This window comes from Salmo trutta, chromosome 21, assembly GCF_901001165.1.
Source record: "Salmo trutta chromosome 21, fSalTru1.1, whole genome shotgun sequence".
NCBI classification, from domain to species: domain Eukaryota; kingdom Metazoa; phylum Chordata; class Actinopteri; order Salmoniformes; family Salmonidae; genus Salmo; species Salmo trutta.
The window spans coordinates 40,047,117-40,065,116 of record NC_042977.1 but is presented as its reverse complement, the minus strand read 5'-3'; the positions used below and the strand labels follow the sequence as shown (position 1 = coordinate 40,065,116).

Here is an 18,000-nt window from a genome sequence, read left to right as displayed (position 1 = left end):
TCTATTTGGAGTGATGGGGTTCAGGCAAGTGTCTGCAGTGCTGCTGTTGGTCGTGGCTTTTGGCTGTGTTGTTCGTGATACTTGGGACTCCAGGTGGTTTCATCCGAGATCGGGGTTTCTGCATGACGATGAAGTTTCAGCGCAGTTTGACTCTCAGAAGCCAGTGCAAGAAGAGCCTGTGGGAGAGGACCCTGTGGGACAAGAACCTAGCGAGCCTGTTGTCGCGCCTGTGGGGCAGGAGCCCGGCGTCGAGCCCGTGGGACAGGAACCTAGCCAGGATGAAGACCCTGAGAGCTTCCAGTCCAAGCAGACATTTGAGAACCCTCTGACTTGGCTCTATCCTATGATTGAGAAGCGTGAACACAATTCTACAGTGTTTGAGCAGCTAAAGCAGGTGGTAGCCAACGGTGTGGTGGCTTGGTGTGGGCAGAGTGTGGTCCGTGTGGCGGTGAAGCAGGAACTTCTGGGGATTGGCCGGCTCATCCAGCCAGAGCGTATCACTCTAGGAGGCTGTGCTGCCACTGAGGAGGATGCTGAAGCTCTTGTGCTCACCTTTGAATCAGAGCTGCATGGCTGTGGCAGTGAGCTGACGGTATGTCACATTTGTTGTTTAACTTCCTGACAATCATTATTCTTATCTGATACATGAATTGTGATCCTGTTCCTAGATTACTGAGGATGTGCTGATCTACACCTTCACTCTTGTCTATGAGCCAAAACCTCTTGCTAACACTTCTATAGTGAAGACCAGTAAAGCTGTGGTTGATATTGAGTGCCACTACTTGAGGTAACTATTGTTGCATACTTCGCTTTGACAACACCTATAATTCTGAGGTTTGAGTAATGGTATATTCTGTGTTTGTAGGAATCATGACGTGAGCAGCAATGCCCTGAAGTATGCTGTAGAACCTAGCCAGGTTGTTATAAAGCATGTGGGCCGGGAACCTAGCGAGCATGTGGGAGAGCAGCCTGTGGGCCGGGAACCTAGCGTAGAGCCTGTGGGCCAGGATCCGGTTGGAGAGCCTGTTGGAAAGGAACCTAGCGAGCCTGTTGGAGAGCAGCCTGTGGGACAGGGACCTCGTGGAGAGCCTGTCAGTCAAGAAACTGGTGAGCAGCCTGTGGGCCGGAAAGCTAGCAAGCAGCCTGTTGGCCAGCCTTTTGGTCAGGAACCTAGCGAGCCTGGGGGCCAAGAACCTAGTGAGCATTTTGGAGAGCCTGTGGGCCAGGAACCTAGCGGAGAGCCTGTGGGCCAGGAACCTAGCGGAGAGCCTGTGGGCCAGGAACCTAGCGGAGAGCCTGTGGGCCAGGAACCTAGCGGAGAGCCTGTTGGTCAAGAACCTGGAGAGCAGCCTGAGGGCCAGGAACCTAGCGTTCCTTTGGGTCAGGAACATAGCCAGCATGTGGGCCAAGAGCCTGTGGTCCAGCAACCTGTTGGAGAGCAGCCTGTGGTCCAGCAACCTAGCGAACAGCCTGTGGGCCAAGACCCAAGCGAGGATGTGGGCCATGAACCTAGTGAGCCTTTGGGCCAGGAACCTGTTGGAGAGCAGCCTGTGGGCCAGGAACCTGTTGGAGAGCAGCCTGTGGGCCAGGAGACTGTGGGCCAGGAACCTGTTGGAGAGCAGCCTGTGGGCCAGGAACCTAGTGAGATTTTGGGTTATGAACCTGTTCAGCACCCTGTTGGTGAGCCTGTGGGCCAGGAACCTAGCGAGCAGCCTGTGGGCCAGGAACCTAGCGAGCAGCCTGTGGGCCAGGAACCTAGCGAGCAGCCTGTGGGCCAGGAACCTAGCGAGCAGCCTGTGGGCCAGGAACCTAGCGTTCCTTTGGGTCAGGAACATAGCCAGCATGTGGGCCAAGAGCCTGTGGTCCAGCAACCTGTTGGAGAGCAGCCTGTGGTCCAACAACCTAGCGCGCAGCCTGTGGACCAGGACCCAAGCGAGGATGTGGGCCAAGAACCTAGTGAGCATTTTGGAGAGCCTGTGGGCCAGGAACCCGGCGGGGAGCCTGTGGGCCAGGAACCCGGCGGAGAGCCTGTGGGCCAGGAACCCGGCGGAGAGCCTGTGGGCCAGGAACCCAACGAGCAGCCTGTGGGCCAAGCTCCTGGAGAGCAACCTGTGGGCAAGGAACATAGTGAGGATGTGGACCAAGAACCTGTTGGAGAGCAGCCTGTGGGCCAGGAACCTGTTGGAGAGCAGCCTCTGGGCCAGGAACCTAGTGAGATTTTGGGTAATGAACCTGTTCAGCAGATTGTTGGCGAGCCTGTGGGCCAGGAACCTAGCGAGCAGCCTGTGGGCCAGGAACCTAGCGAGCAGCCTGTGGGCCAGGAACCTAGTGAGATTTTGGGTAATGAACCTGGCCATCAGCCTGTTGGCGAGCCTGTGGTCCAGCAACCTAGCGAGCAGCCTGTGGGCCAGGACCCAAGCGAGGATGTGGGCCAGGAACCTAGCCAGCCTATGGGCCAAGAGCCTGTGGGCCAGGAACCTGTTGGCGAGCAGCCTGTGGGCCGTGAGCCTGTGGGCCAGGAACCTGTTGGCGAGCAGCCTGTGGGCCGTGAGCCTGTGGGCCAGGAACCTGTTGGCGAGCAGCCTGTGGGCCAGGAACCTAGCGAGCAGCTTGTGCGCCAAGAACCTATTGAGCCTGTGGGCCAAGCTCCTGGAGAGCCTGTTGGTCAAGAACCTGGAGAGCAGCCTGTGGGCCGGGAAGCTAGCGGCGAGCCTGTGGGGCTTGTGCCTGTGGGCCAGCAACCCGTTGGCGAGCAGCCTGTGGTCCAGCACCCTAGCGAGCAGCCTGTGGGCCAGGACCCTAGCGACCCTGTGGGCCAAGAACCTAGTGAGCCTGTGGGCCAGGAACCTTTTGGCGAGCAGCCTGTGGGCAAGGAACCTAGCGAGCAGCCTGTGGGCCAGGAACCTAGTGAGATTTTGGGTAATGAACCTGGCCATCAGCCTGTTGGCGAGCCTGTGGTCCAGCAACCTAGCGAGCAGCCTGTGGGCCAGGACCAAAGCGAGGATATGGGCCAAGAACGTAGTTATCCTGTGGGCCAAGCTCATGGAGAGCAGCCTGTGGGCAAGGAACATAGTGAGGATGTCGACCAAGAACCTGTTGGAGAGCAGCCTGTGGGCCAGGAACCTAGCGAGCAGCCTGTGGGCCAGGAACCTAGTGAGCCTGTGGGCCAGGATCCTGTTAGCGAGCAGCCTTTGGGCCAGGAACCTAGCCAGTCTATGGGCCAAGAGCCTGTGGGCCAGGAACCTGTTGGCGAGCAGCCTGTGGGCCAGGAACCTAGCGAGCAGCCTGTGCGCCAAGAACCTAGTGAGCCTGTGGGCCAAGCTCCTGGAGAGCCTGTTGGTCAAGAACCTGGAGAGCAGCCTGTGGGCCGGGAAGCTAGCGGCGAGCCTGTGGGCCTAGTGCCTGTGGGCCAGCAACCTGTTGGAGAGCAGCCTGTGGTCCAGCAACCTAGCGAGCAGCCTGTGGTCCAGCAACCTAGCGAGCAGCCTGTGGGCCAGGACCCTAGCGAGCCTGTGGGCCAAGCTCCTGGAGAGCAGCCTGTGGGCCAAGAACCTAGTGCGCTGGTGGGCCAGGCACCTTTTGGCGAGCAGCCTGTGGGCCAGGAACCTAGCGAGCAGCCTGTGGGCCAGGAACCTAGTGAGATTTTGGGTAATGAACCTGGCCATCAGCCTGTTGGCGAGCCTGTGGTCCAGCAACCTAGCGAGCAGCCTGTGGGCCAGGACCCAAGCGAGGATGTGGGCCAAGAACCTAGTAATCCTGTGGGCCAAGCTCCTGGAGAGCAGCCTGTGGGCAAGGAACATAGTGAGGATGTGGGCCAAGAACCTAGTGCGCCTGTGGGCCAGGAAACTGTTGGCGAGCAGCCTGTGGGCCAGGAACCTGTTGGCGAGCAGCCTATGGGCCAAGAGCCTGTGGGCCAGGAACCTGTTGGCGAGCAGCCTGTGGGCCGTGAGCCTGTGGGCCAGGAACCTGTTGGAGAGCAGCCTATGGGCCAGGAACCAAGTGAGATTTTGGGTAATGAACCTGGCCAGCAGCCTGTTGGCGAGCCTTTGGGTCAGGAACCTAGCGAGCATGTTGGCGAGCAGCCTGTGGGCCAGGAACCTGTTGGCGAGCAGCCTGTGGGCCAGGAACCTGTTGGCGAGCAGCCTGTGGGCCAGGAACCTGTTGGCGAGCAGCCTGTGGGCCAGGAACCTAGCGAGCAGCCTGTGCACCAAGAACCTAGCTTGCCTTTGTGTCAGGAACCTAGCCAGCATGTGGGCCAAGAGCCTGTGGTCCAGCAACCTAGAGGAGAGTCTGTGGGCCAGGAACCTGTTGGTATGCCTTTGGGCCAGAAACCTAGCCAGGATGAAGACCCTGAGAGCTCCCAGTCCAAGCAGACCTCTGAGAACCCTTTGACTTGGAGCTATCCTAAAGTTGAAAACCCTGAGCACAAGCCTACTGTGTCTGAGCGGCTGAAGCAGGTGGCGGCCAACAGTGTGTCAGCTCGGTGTGGGGAGAGTGTGGTCCGTGTGCAGGTGAACCAGGACCTGCTGGGGATTGGCCGGCTCATCCAGCCAGAGCATATCACTCTAGGAGGTTGTGCTGCCACTGAGGAGGATGCTGAAGCTCATGTGCTCACCTTTGAATCAGAGCTGCATGGCTGTGGCAGTGAGCTGACGGTATGTCACATTTGTTGTTTAACTTCCTGACTGAATCATTATTCTTGTGCTACATCATTTGTGATCCTGTTCCTAGATGACTGAGGATGTGCTGATCTACACCTTCACTCTTGTCTATGAGCCAAAACCTCTTGCTAACACTTCTATAGTGAAGACCAGTGCAGCTATGGTTGATATTGAGTGCCACTATTTGAGGTAACTATTGTTGCGTTCCTCACTTTGACAACCCATATCATTCTGAGGTTTGAGTAATGCCGTATTCCATGTTTGTTTCTAGGAATCACGATGTGAGCAGCAATGCCCTGAAGCCGACCTGGATCCCCTACACTTCCAACATGGTGGCAGAGGAACTCCTCTACTTCTCCCTGAGGTTAATGACTGGTAGGTAAACCTGACTGGAAGCCTCTTCCTTTGTGTAAACCCCCACTGACATGCTACTCGTCTTTCCAGCTGACTGGCAGTTTGAGAGGCCCTCCAACCATTACTATCTTGGTGACATTATCAACATGGAAGCCTCAGTCATGCCGTACCATCACGTTCCCCTCCGTGTCTTTGTGGACCGCTGTGTCGCCACCTTGGCGCCTGATGTCCACACTGTCCCTAGATATTCTTTCATTGAGGACCATGGGTGAGTTTAGTTGTCAGTTTGAATCCTCTTATATTACCTTAAGTGTAACCCCTGAAGCCTAACGTTGACCCTTGGTCTCCTCAGGTGTCTGGTTGATGCCAAGTTGACCGGCTCCAGCTCCCAGTTCCTGTCCAGATCCCAGGATGACAAGATCCAGTTTCAGCTGGAGTCCTTCAGGTTCCAACCACAGAAGGATTCCCAACAGCTCTACATAACATGTCATCTGAAAGCAACTGCAGCCTCTTCCCCCATTGATGCTGAGAACAAGGCCTGCTCTTTCACAGATGGGTATGTATAAGCTGAGTTGTGGGTATATTATGTTTATGACATGCTGCTATATAAACTAACCTTCATATTTATCTGTAGCTGGAAAGCTGCAGGTGGGGATGACCAGGTTTGTGGCTGCTGTGACTCCAGCTGTGCTGTAAGCAAGGCTAGAGATCTGGACAGTGATTCAGGTAAGTGTTCATCAAAGCCAGAGCTTTATCAGTTTAAAAAAATATATATTTTTTTTAATCCTATCACTGTTCTCTACTCTCCTCAGATGTGCATAAGGAAGGTGAAGCTACCATGGGCCCTATCATGGTCCAAGAGTAATATTACAAGAATGTTGCCTTTTTTAAAACAGTTTTTGGGGGGAGAATAAACCTATTACATTACAATGTTCACATGTGACTGGATTTATTTGGAATTTAAAATTCAGGAATTTTATCAAATAGGAAAATGTGTGTAGCTGATCACTCTTTATTCACAGAACTTTGTCATGAGCTACATTTCTCAGGTTCCTACCATTGCTACTGTACTGAATTGTCCCCTGGGCCCCATCAATTTCCACGAGTTATTTGTCAACTGACTACTTGATGTATTTTCAAATAAACATTTTAAAGTGTTTGGATTCACGTGCGCTTGACTTGCGTGGCGTTTGTGAGGGCCAGTCCAATATGTCAGTTTAGGCAGGAGGCATTAATGTCTAAACAGTCCTCGCAGCTAGGCGTAAACAAGAGACATGATGGCTGATTTGGGTCTGGAAGAGGGCAGCTGAGTGTCGAACCCTCATGCCTCCTATCACCAGCACTGACTGTAGGAACACATACTTTTCTGACTTCCTGTATTTGTAAGATGGTTGTCAAGTCTTCTATTGCTTTAATTTAAAATGGGAAAATTGACACTTGTATAAGAAATTGCAAGTTTTGTGCTGGTAGTGACCGAGCAACACCGTTTCTTAAATGGGAGGGACTTGTTGCAGAATGTTTGGCAACAGTTTACTCACCCTCAATTTGTCATCTTAACTTTTAGGATAAGTTGTCTTGGATCTGAAGACATGCCCAGGGGGACCTGATCCTAGCTCTTCACTAGGAAGCAAACAGTGTGGGACTTACCTGAATTTGTCAATAGAAACCGTTTTTCCATTTCAACACCCCAGGGTGTGCATTCAGTACAAAACAAATGTCCTGCAACATTCAATTACAGTTTTCTGAATAACTAAACTGGGAGAGGTTGCAGAACACTTTCAATACGTTCAAGTCACACCCATGAAATGGAGCAAACACCTGTCTGTTCAAGTTTTAGAAAAGTTTTCTGCAGTAATAACTGTCACGCAACGTAGCAAATGTTTAATTGAACGCACCCAGCACTAAATACAGGCATTAAGGTCTAGGGTTGGAGTATTGTCAAACTGATGTTAGGAGTGTAAGTAACGGGGAAAGAGGCAAATTACTGACTTAAGAAATATTTCCTAAAAAAGTCTGCATAACAGGAAACAAGTATTGCTTCAAACTTTGAAACGGTCTACATATCTATGAAGGCCAAATCAGAACTTTTTATCCTTTACCTGCATGCTGCTTAATGCATCAGAACACTATACAAAGACGAAAGTAATTTCGCTCACTCTTGAGTGACCGCAAAACCTTGCAATAAAGCTGTCAAAACAAATGTGCAGAAACATATCTATGACAATCTCCATAATGCTACATAGTTCTGACAATGCAAACGACAGCAACTGAAGATGAGTCAAGTTTAAAATGGTAGGTACAGTGATGATTGGTAGACAAAGCTAAGACCCTCAAAACACAGTCCGGTTCCAACAGACTCTGGACAAATAGACATGACAGTGAAGTGTCATGATCTGCAGAAAGCTCAGTCAAGGGAGTATAAACTAGGTAAAAACTATTTACCTAATTATATACAATATACTACTGAAGTTCTGTTTGAATGTCCAGTTTCAAGAAAGGACAGTTGTCTTTTTGAAGAGTCCTTGTGCAGTGACCAAGTGAGTCCCAAAATGGGCAACTTATTTCTCCTACTCAGCCATTCAAAGGACAGCCAATGACATAGGTCCAAACTTATTTTAATCTCATGCTCTCTCTTTATGCCATCACAAGGTCGGAGGGTAGCTCCGGTTTCCATTGCAACTCCAGGTCGTCCAGGGAAGAGCCCTCGCTGCTGGACAGGCTGCTGTTGCTATGGCGGCTGGCGTTGGCTTTGTCTCGGCCGGGCGACCAGGGTTGACGGTGGTGAGGAGAGTAGGGGTGTGAGGTGCGTGTGCCCCTGCGAGCCCGCCTGCGCAGGCGTCTCTGGTGCATCAACATCTGAAGGTGCTCCAGTTTACAACGCAACGACTGGTTCTCTTCCTCAGATTGACTGGAACACAGGTCTGCTGAGAGAGGAAGAGAGGATGAGGGGGAATAGAGAAAACAGGAGGTGGGAGGAAGAAGAAGAAGACGGGAAGAGTCATGAGCAGTGGAGGAAAAAGTACCCAAATGTCATACTAGTAAAAGTAAAGATACCTTAATAGAAAATGACTCAAGTAAAAGTGAAAGTCACCCAGTAAAATTATACTTGAGTAAATGTATTTAGTTTAAAATATACTTAAGTATCAAAAGCAAATGTAATTGCTAAAATATACTTAAATATCAAAAGTAAAAGTATAAATAATTTCAAATCCCTTATTAAATGTTTTTCGTATAGCCAGCGGCACACATTTACAAACGAAGCATTTGCCAGATTAGAGGCAGTAGGGATGACCAGGGATGTTCTCTTGATAAGTGTGTGAATTTGACACTTTTCCTGTCCTGCTAAGCATTCAAAATGTAATGAGTACTTTTGTGGTGTCAGTGAAAATGTATGGTGTAAAAAATGCATTATATTCTTTAGGAATGTAGTGGAGTGAAAGTAAAAGATGTCAAATATAAATGGTAAAGTATAGATATCCCAAAAAACTACTGAAGTAGAAATGTAAAGTATTTTTACTTAAGTACTTTACACCACTGGTCATGAGGAAGAATCTTATAGCAGGAATTCAGGAAGTATATAAACTCAGCAAAAAAGAAACGTCCTCTCACTGTCAACTGAGTTTATTTTCAGCAAACTTAACTGTGTAAACATTTGTATGAACATAAGATTCAACAACTGAGACATAAACTGAACAAGTTCCACAGACATGTGACTAACAGAAATGGAATAATGTGTCCCTGAACAAGGGGGGGGGGCAAAATCAAAAGTAACAGTCAGCATCTGGTGTGGCCACCAGCTGCATTAAGTACAGTGCATCTCCTCCTCATGGACTGCACCTGATTTGCCAGTTCTTGCTGTGAGATGTTACCCCAGTCTTCCACCAAGGCACCTGCAAGTTCCCAGACATTTCTGGGGGGAATGGCCCTAGCCCTCACTCTCCGATCCAACAGGTCCCAGATGTGCTCAATGGGATTGAGATCCGGGCTCTTCACTGGCCATGGCAGAACACTGACATTCCTGTCTTGCAGGAAATCACGCACAGAATGAGCAGTATGGCTGGTGGCATTGTCATGCCAGGGTCATGTCAGGATGAGCCTGCAGGAAGGGTACCACATGAGGGAGAAGGATGTCTTCCCTGTAACGCACAGCGTTGAGATTGCCTGCAATGACAACAAGCTCAGTCCGATGATGCTGTGACACACCGCCCCAGACCATGACGGACCCTCCACCTCCAATTCGATCCCGTTCCAGAGTACAGGCCTCGGTGTAACGCTCATTCCTTCGACGATAAACGTGAATCTGACCATCACCCCCGGTGAGAGAAAACCGCGACTCATCAGTGAAGAGCATGTTTTGCCAGTCCTGTCTGGTCCAGCGACGGTGGATTTGTGCCAATATGCAACATTGTTGCCGGTGATGTCTGGTGAGGACCTGCCTTACAACAGGCCTACAAGCCCTCAGTCCAGCCTTTCTCAGCCTATTGCAGACAGTCTGAGCACTGATGGAGGGATTGTGCGTTCCTGGTGTAACTCGGGCTGTTGTTGTTGCCATCCTGTACCTGTCCCGCAGGTGTGATGTTCGGATGTACCGATCCTGTGCAGGTGTTGTTACACATGATCTGCAACTGCGAGGACGATCAGCTGTCCGTCCTGTCTCCCTGTAGTGCTGTCTTAGGCATCTCACTGTACGGACATTGCAATTTATTGCCTTGGCCACATCTGCAGTCCTCATGCCTCCTTGCAGCATGCCTAAGGCATGTTCACGCAGATGAGCAGGGACCCTGGGCATCTTTCTTTGGTGTTTTTCAGAGTCAGTAGAAAGGCCTCTTTAGTGTCCTAAGTTTTGTGATCTTAATTGCCTACCGTCTGTAAGCTGTTGGTGTCTTAACGACCATTCCACAGGTGCATGTTCATTAATTGTTTATGGTTCATTGAACAAGCATGGGAAACAGTGTTTAGACCCTTTACAATGAAGATCTGTGAAGTCATTTAGATTTTTACGAATTATCTTTGGAAGACAGGGTCCTGAAAAGGGACATTTCTGTTTTTGCTGAGTTTACATATACACCACATGACCAAATGTATGTGGACACCTGCTGGTCAAACATCTCATTCCAAAATCATGGGGATTAATATGGATTTGGTCCCCCTTTTGCTGATATAATAGCCCCCACTCCTCTGGGAAGGCTTTCCACTAGATGTTTGAAAATTGCTGCGGGGACTTGCTTCCATTCAGCCACAAGAGCATTAGTAAGGTCAGGGACTGATGTTGGGTGATTAGGTCTGGCTCGCAGTCGGCGTTCCAATTCATCCCAAAGGTATTCGATGGGGTTGAGGTCAGGGCTCTGTGCAGGTCAGTCAAGTTCTTCCACACCGGTCTCAACAAATCATTTCTGTATTGACCTCACTTTGTGCACGGGGGCATTGTCATGCTGAAACAGGAAAGGGCCTTCCCCAAACTGTTGCAACAAAGAAGGAAGCACAGAATCGTCTAGAATGTCGTATGCTGTAGGTTTCCCTTCACTGGAACTATGTGGCCTAGACTGAACCATGAAAAACAGCCCCAGACCACTATTACTCCTCCACCAAATGTTACAGTTGGCACCATGCATTCGGGCAGGTAGCGTTTCTACTGGCATCCGCTAAACCCAGATTTGTCCGTCGGACTGCCAGATGGTGAAGCGTGATTCATCCCTCCAGAGAGCTTTATACCACTCTATCCGACGCTTGGCATTGCGCATGGTGATCTTTGGCTGTGTGTGGCTGCTTGGCCATGGAAACCAATTTCATGAAGCTCTCGAATAACAGTTCTTGTGCCGACGTTGCTTCCAGAGCCAGTTTGGAAATTGTTAGTGAGTGTTGCAACCGAGGACAGATCATTTTTACGCACCATGTGCCTTAGCACTCGGCGGTCCTGTTCTGTGAGCTGCGTGGCCTACCATTTCGCATCTGAGCCGTTGTTGCTCCTAGACGTTTCCACTTCACAATAACATCACTTACAGTTGACCTGGGCAGCTCTAGCAGGGCAAAAATGTGACAAACTGACTTGTTGGAAAGTTGGCATCCTATGACAGTGCCACGTTGAAAGTCACTGAGCTCTTCGGTAAGGTCATTCTACTGCCAATGTTTGTCTATGGAGATTGCATGGCTGTGTGCTCGCTTTTACACACCTGTCAGCAACGGTGTAGCTGAAATAGCCAAATCCACTAATTTGAAGGGGTGTCCACATATTTTTGTATATAATAGCGTACAGTACATTGCACCATAATCATATAATCAGCCTAGCATTGTTTTTGGGACCATGAACAAAATGTAATGAATTCTAATTCCAAGAATGGAGCAGTGCCGTTTCCCTGCCAACGTGACCCAGAGCTGCCACTGTCGCCAATGATTATGTGTTCATTAGTATGTTTCCAGCGCTAGGGCGAAAAGGTGATAGTAAGATACAATAGTTCACACCCTCAGGTTAAGGTCCTGTTACTATGTGTGTGTGACAGTGAGGGCATTCCTGGTACTAACTGACCCCTGTGGGCCATGTAGCTACATGCTCCCTCTGCCCCAAAAAAACACTTAACCACACACACACACACACAGTTCTTATTCATTGCAGACTGGGGAACAAATGAATGCGTAGGCCGCCAGGGAACGGATATAAACAACCCTAGTTCATTAATAGGGGGCGCAGAAACCACTTCCTCCTTTCCAACAATACCCTCACAACCAGTGTTCTCTGCTGTACAGCTGCTACTTTCTAAACTTGGACACTAAGCAGAACCAGAACTCAACTATTGTGGGACTAGCTTGAGAAGGCTGGACTGGTTTCCAAACATGACGCTAGGGTTCCGGAATGCAGGAGTGAGAACTAGGTGACAGACCACTGACGAGGAATACTTGAATGCTAAACATTAATTTAATGCACATACATTTTCAATAAAGAGAATCTGTATCTCATTCATTTGGTTCTTTAGTTGAGTTATGAAGAAAAGGAGTCGAATAAAGACAGCATGGTATAACAAAACCTAAACATCCTTTGTCTCAGCATAATGTTGTACTTTGTTTTGCTTATAATCAGCTACACACAGCATTGACAAGTGTTGGTTATTCTGTGGGACCTCAACTCACCAGTAGGTTTACATGAGTGACTTTGTTCCTGGCTGATGTGGTCTGTAAGTGGTCCTGAGGTAGCAGTGCTGACAAGGTCAGGGGTGAGAGGTGAGGGCGGCAGGAAGGGCGAGGTTGGAGTACTCGGAGTGCTGCTGGTTGGGGTGCTGGGAGGGCGGCAGAGGAGCTGGGAGAGGGACAGTGGAGCCCCCTGGTAGTGGCGAGTGGCACTGAGAAGGTCGTTGAGGATCTGGACGATGGTGTTGATGCCTCGTCTGGATGACCTGACACCGGTACTGGTGATGTCCTGCCCAGCTGGGGGCAGAGTGCCTGAAAAGGTCCCTGAGAAGACTCCTGGTGCATGGCTCACAAAGCTCTCTATGACAGCACCTGGTTCCCCGGCAGCTGTTTTATTAGAGGTGGGAGTACCAGCCACACTGCAGTCACCCTGTGATAAAGAGAGCGAAAGCGTTGTATTTTTTATTTAACCTTTATTTAACTAGACAAGTCAGTTAAGAACAAATTCTTATTTACAATGACGGCCTAGGAACAGTGGGTTAACTGCCTTGTTCAGGGGCAGAAAGACAGATTTTTACCTTGTCAGCTCGAGGATTCGATCTATCAACCTTTCGGTTACTAGCCCACGCTCTAACCACTAGGCTACCTGCCGCCCCAAAATTATATAATATATATAAGATACTCCCTCTCTAGTCAAAATAGAGCCTGTATAATGATAATAGCAGTTGCCTACCTGTCATATAATAATATTACAATAAATCTGCAACTACATTAGATTGAAAAGTTATTCCTTGCCTTACTATCAGGATCAGGCTTTGAAGTATTTAACTAACATTAGCATGTGATAATACACACATAATAGTCACATTATAATAATATGAATAATCTGTTAGTCCCACCTCTGGGTAGGTGGTGGCAGGGGTTGGGCTCTGGGGTCCAGGGCTGGAGCAGGTGGGGTTGGTGGAGTGGAGGGGGGCACTAGGTGATGGAGAGAGGTAGGTGACGTGAGAGGTTGAGGAGGGGGTATGAGGGGAGAGAGGGGCAGGGGAGGCTGGGGTGTTGGAGGAGAGGTGGGCTGTGCTGGGGTAAGGGAACCTAGTGGACCCACACTTCGCAGCATGCACCTGTTCAACCCCAGCTCTGCCTGCTCGCTGGGTGATGAGGTGACTCTGCTGCTGCCCAGCGGCACTCTGGGGGGCCAGTTGGAGCTGGACAAACATCATGTGATCACCGACCCTGAGGGCAAGGGTCAGGGGTGAACGGCCAGACAGGAAGTCACTGACCTGCAGATACAGAAAAGGAGGAATAACTTGATTAATATATTTACAGCACTTATTCGTGGGCTGCCTCTCTCCATTACAAGGGTCCTTAATGATCCAAGATGTAATAAGCTTAAACAGACAAGTCATATTGGTACTCTCTCACTAGTATCATGGCCCCAGACATTCAGAGCTATTTACTGAGAGCTAACTGCTTTCTGTGGACACAGAGGCATTACAATTTAGATTTGTTTTGTTATTATCAGTCTGGTGTCTCTATTTAGCCCAGCCCAGTCACGAAGCAGAACACTTCAGTAACAAAGAGGCTATCAGGCCTAAAGACGGCAGTCACGACACAACAGACAACAGTCTCGTTGAACTGCTCACCTCTCCATTGTAATATCTGATGTGAGGGTTTGCATTCGGGTACAAAATGGCTTCTGATATTTGGTGTAAATATAACAAATATAATCTATATAGTGGTGATATTTTCATCTTGTGGTGGAGGCTAGGTCACTGCGTGCGCACGTGTGTGTGTGTGCATGTGTGTGTGCATGTGTGTGTGTGTGTGTGTACACGTGTGTACATGTGTGTACATGTGTGTGTGAGGTGCAGTCAGGGGCGGGGGCAGTCAGACCATAATGAGAACTACCTAGCCATTTCTTAGAAAACTGTTCTTTGTCAAGTTGAGTCACTCCTTCCCATCTCAACCACACACACATACATATGCAGACACACAACCACAAATGCACAACCTTGCTGTTTCATGAAACAACCCAGCTGTACTGAGCTGGTATGAACGAAGACAGAAAGAAAACGCTGCTAATTTATTTACATAGGCCTTCAATCCTAGCACACTGAGACAACAGTGTTACAGCCATCTTATGATACAGAAGTCCAGCGAAAGATCAGATACCAACCTGAGTTTCAGTTAAACTCTCCAAAGCCTGCATGATGGTCTGCTCTCTTCTGGATGGTTGGGACTAAGGAAGCAAAGAAAACAAAAATAGGCATATTATATATATACACACAGAGAGAGAGAGGGAGAGATATTCTAACTGCTAACAACATGGAATAACTGTATTGATTAAGACCACATATGATAGATCAATGCCGACAGAAGGACCTATAAATAGGGCCACACAGAAGCTGGTAAGTACATCCCCAGCAAATCTGGTGTTTTTTGGACACATGGTTCTGTTGTAAAAGTGGTTCATCGAGAACTGCCAGAGCACCCGTAGTAATATCACCTGTGCTATAAAGGTCCAGACCTCTTGGCTGAAGCTTTATACACTATACTTAACATTACAGACATGTTTCCTTTACTCAGTACCGGGTGTTAACTTCGTTAACCATTTGTGGACTGTACAATATATGACTTACTGATAACAAGCCTGATTCAATAGTTGGGACCAGTGTCAGCTTACTCCCATCAACTATGCCCAGGTCATGGAGTTTCCCTGTACTCAACCGTCTGTGGGCGCAGAAGAAGACATGATCATTACTACGTGTATATAGAAACATTTAAGACTTTGTATTAAATCATTCTTGGCCTTTTATTCACACGAGAGATTAAAAGGATATTTTACAAAGAACACCTGCACATAAATGCATTTCATTTATGAGTTAGGCCTGTTTGACAATAGGCTCATGCAGAAGGCTCATGCAGAAGGCTCATGCAGAAGGCTCATGCAGAACCAGAAATAAAATCCATTACATGATATTGCTTCCAATATGTAATACAAAAGTCTACATCAGAATTGTTATTTGGTTCCCTTGAAATCATACCCAATGTACTGAATCAACGTCGTTTCCACGTCCTTTCAATTAAATTACGTTGAACCAACGTGGAATAGACGTTGAATTGACGTATGTGCACAGTGGGGTTAGGCTACTCACGTTTCCTTATGCAGCAAGACGAATCTTTCTTTCGGTACTCTGAGCTTTTGGGAAAGTCGTCTCCTCAGCACCTCCACCGTCTCTCCCCGATGGACAGAGAGCTCGAAGCGGCTGCCTGTGGTCGAGCTGATGGACAAGCGCATGAATGGTTCAGTAGGTACCGACGCGCAGACTGGAGCCGCACGGGGAATGAAGCTACGTGTGTCGGGTTGATGATGGTCCATTCGCTGGGCTGCGCTTTATTTGGCACTTTATTTGGGTCGGAGTATCAAAGAGTAGCTAGTGTCCTCTTGTCTAAATGTAGGCTATTTGGAACTGACCCACACAACTCCGATACTCTTCTGCCTTTTTCCAGAAGACGAAATATAAATAATTAGATGTTCTTTGTCTTTATTGATCAATGGAGCCAAGTACAGTAGCCTATGAGTTGAACTGTGTGTTCCAAATATGTAACTGAGTGATAACTGAAGATAGATAATCACAATAGACTGCCCTATAGTGCCTCTTCTTGGCTACCCTGTCTTCCTCAGACTCAAACCGAGACATTGAACTGTACAATGCGTAAAAGCGTCTCTATTTGATGACTGTTAAATCCTCCCACTATCCTCACTAGCCAATCAATTGTGAGTGCCTAGTGTTGGACCGCATGGTCCTATCAGCTCTACTTGCTACCCACGTGTAGACAGGACCCGCCCTCGTTCTTGTAGCCTACCGCCAAGCACTGTGCCATTCATAAAGGTGGTGATGTAATCAGAAAAGCAACAATGTTGCCTTTAAAAAAATAAATATGTTTTGACAGATACAAACTATCATTTATATTGACAAAATAAGTTATAAGCTCAGTGCTGGCACACTGATTTGATTTGAGAATGGGATCATTTAGAATGCTGTGAATGTGAGTGTAGGATATTTCCATTCTGCTTTGTCTATTCACATTATGACTATAATAGAATGTGCATTTCCAAACATTTCACATATCAGGAATTGAATAAGCAAATGAATCAATAATCAGTGACCCTATTCTATTCTATTATTTTCTGTTCTATTTCATTTGACAGTATATTCAAATCGTTATTGTAAGTTATTGTATCCTGTACAGTCCACAGCATCAGGTCTTTATCTGCCCCTCTGCTTAGTATTCTAGTCCAGTCTCCTCATTGATAAAGAACAGCGTGCTGTCACCTGTCACATAACGCCCAGAGGGCCAGCGTAGAATCTGTGACGTAGACAGGCAGAGAAAAGCAGCCAGAACCTCTCCCATCGGGTGCTAAATATAGCACCGCCTCCCTCCGCCCCCGCTTCATCCAGACTGCGTCAGACCTTTCCCGGCCCACCTGCCTGCCTCCATCCACCCACTCATGCACTCGCTCACTCCATCCTCTGTTCTCTGCAAGTGCAACTATCCTTCCTCCGCACACTCATTCTATCCCTTCCTTTTCAGCATCTGTCATCCTCTTTCTTCTGCCCTCTTCCTAATAACAAGAGCGATATTTGGGGATAGGGACGACGCTCTCTGTCTGAGTCTCTCTTTTTTTGTCTTCGTCTTTTTTTGTTTCCCTCCCCCTCTCTCGCTCTCTTGTTCTCTTTCTCTCTCTCTCTCTCTCTCGCTCGCTCTCTTTTTTGTTCTCTCTCTCTGTCTCTCTCTTTTATTCTCTCTCCCTTTCTCCCCCACCTCTCTCTCAATCTCTGAAATGCTGAAATGGAAATCCCAGTGTTTGAGAGAGACAGCAGAGCAGAAGCGAGAGGGTGTTATTGTTGGATGTTGTTGCAGAGAGAATAACCCCCACTCACCACAGTCTCGATCTCAGCATGAATCGCAACCTCCCTCCCTCCCTGTGTGTAACTTGGATCTTATTCAGGATTTTATTGTCCTGTAACGGCCATTGCTACACCTCTTTCTGTATAGAACCTGACCAATAGTTATCTTGAGCTTTGGACCTCATACCGCAGAGAGGTGTAAGAGAGACATCAACAAGGGAAAAGCATGACGCATTTGCAGTTCAAGTTCAAGTTTTTATGAACATTTGTAATAAATTGGAAAACTTACCTAAAGCTTCACAACGCAATACACAATACAGAAAATACAATTCATAGATGCATAACTGACATACATTTCAGTGGTTTGGGGTATTCTTCATTGAAGGTTGAATAAAAAGCCCTGTTGAGATAAAACCTGAGCCAGATAAGTAGCTGATAATAGGTTCCATTTTTGGAGATTCTATGTCCAGCCTCATGTGCAGGAATACATGTCCTCCATGGAATCCAGCAAGATTCCAGCAAGACACCAACAAGAACAATCCCAATATTCCAAAGTGGCTTCCTCTCCTCCTCTCATGCCCTGCATCTGTACTGATCTAACAACCCAGGATAAATGAAAGTAGACCCCAACAACACATTTCTCCCCTTACACTGTATTGCTTTCATCCACCCAATGTTTCCAGATCAGTGCAGATGAAGCAAAGAAGACGAGGAGACGAGGAGAGGAAGCCAGTTTAGACTGTTGGGATGAACCCTGACCCGCAGGATGTCCTGTTCCCTGGAGCATGTCAGCAGGGATGCCGTGTTGACGTCAGAAGACATGGAACACACTACAAATTCCTCCTCTCCAAATTTACCCTACGTCCTCACATTCCGCTCTTGCGGCTGGTGAATCTCTGATCCACCTCTACGCAGACGACACCATTCTGTATACTTCTGGCCCTTCTTTG

General features: G+C 48.3%; 3 protein-coding genes across 5 annotated transcripts; 2 read left to right on the top strand and 1 right to left on the bottom strand.

The window, feature by feature from the left end:
• LOC115156459 (glutenin, high molecular weight subunit DX5) lies at nucleotides 1-4,282 on the top strand. Its single transcript, XM_029703882.1, has 4 exons — nucleotides 1-592; nucleotides 669-787; nucleotides 866-4,202; nucleotides 4,244-4,282. The coding sequence occupies exons 1-4, from the start codon at nucleotides 14-16 to the stop codon at nucleotides 4,280-4,282; spliced, it is 4,074 nt and encodes a 1,357-aa protein (XP_029559742.1). The 5' UTR covers nucleotides 1-13.
• On the top strand, nucleotides 4,222-5,951 carry LOC115157422 (zona pellucida sperm-binding protein 3-like). Its single transcript, XM_029705653.1, has 7 exons — nucleotides 4,222-4,655; nucleotides 4,732-4,850; nucleotides 4,933-5,036; nucleotides 5,106-5,283; nucleotides 5,368-5,571; nucleotides 5,650-5,741; nucleotides 5,828-5,951. The coding sequence occupies exons 1-7, from the start codon at nucleotides 4,314-4,316 to the stop codon at nucleotides 5,878-5,880; spliced, it is 1,092 nt and encodes a 363-aa protein (XP_029561513.1). The 5' UTR covers nucleotides 4,222-4,313; the 3' UTR covers nucleotides 5,881-5,951.
• Nucleotides 5,952-6,870: 919 nt separating this feature from the next.
• On the bottom strand, nucleotides 6,871-15,926 carry LOC115157420 (midnolin). 3 transcript variants are annotated; one of them, XM_029705650.1, is made up of 6 exons: nucleotides 15,293-15,926; nucleotides 14,777-14,867; nucleotides 14,314-14,376; nucleotides 13,034-13,417; nucleotides 12,138-12,564; nucleotides 6,871-7,936 (listed from the first exon to the last, which is right to left on the bottom strand). In XM_029705650.1, exons 1-6 carry the CDS (start codon nucleotides 15,514-15,516, stop codon nucleotides 7,650-7,652), a joined length of 1,476 nt encoding a protein of 491 aa, XP_029561510.1. In that variant the 5' UTR covers nucleotides 15,517-15,926; the 3' UTR covers nucleotides 6,871-7,649. The 3 variants fall into 3 exon arrangements, with proteins under 3 accessions (XP_029561510.1, XP_029561509.1, XP_029561511.1); XM_029705649.1 differs by having other exon boundaries at nucleotides 6,871-7,939; nucleotides 15,293-15,925; XM_029705651.1 differs by lacking the exon at nucleotides 15,293-15,926 and adding an exon at nucleotides 15,111-15,185 and having other exon boundaries at nucleotides 6,871-7,939.
• Between the last annotated feature and the right edge of the window lie 2,074 nt (nucleotides 15,927-18,000).

Excerpts from the sequence above, each read along its gene's own strand:
- LOC115156459 (XM_029703882.1), top strand. The coding sequence starts at position 14 with ATGGGGTTCAGGCAAGTGTCTGCAGTGCTGCTGTTGGTCGTGGCTTTT. Across the intron at positions 788-865 it reads ATTGAGTGCCACTACTTGAG|GAATCATGACGTGAGCAGCA; the intron begins GTAACTATTGTT and ends CTGTGTTTGTAG. Across the intron at positions 4,203-4,243 it reads AGGAACCTAGCGAGCAGCCT|CCAGCATGTGGGCCAAGAGC; the intron begins GTGCACCAAGAA and ends TCAGGAACCTAG.
- LOC115157422 (XM_029705653.1), top strand. The coding sequence starts at position 4,314 with ATGCCTTTGGGCCAGAAACCTAGCCAGGATGAAGACCCTGAGAGCTCC. Across the intron at positions 4,656-4,731 it reads GCTGTGGCAGTGAGCTGACG|ATGACTGAGGATGTGCTGAT; the intron begins GTATGTCACATT and ends TCCTGTTCCTAG. Across the intron at positions 5,037-5,105 it reads CTCCCTGAGGTTAATGACTG|CTGACTGGCAGTTTGAGAGG; the intron begins GTAGGTAAACCT and ends TCGTCTTTCCAG.
- LOC115157420 (XM_029705649.1), bottom strand. The coding sequence starts at position 15,516 with ATGGACCATCATCAACCCGACACACGTAGCTTCATTCCCCGTGCGGCT. Across the intron at positions 14,377-14,776 it reads TTGAATCAGGCTTGTTATCA|TCCCAACCATCCAGAAGAGA; the intron begins GTAAGTCATATA and ends TTGCTTCCTTAG. Across the intron at positions 12,565-13,033 it reads CTGCCACCACCTACCCAGAG|GGTGACTGCAGTGTGGCTGG; the intron begins GTGGGACTAACA and ends TCTTTATCACAG.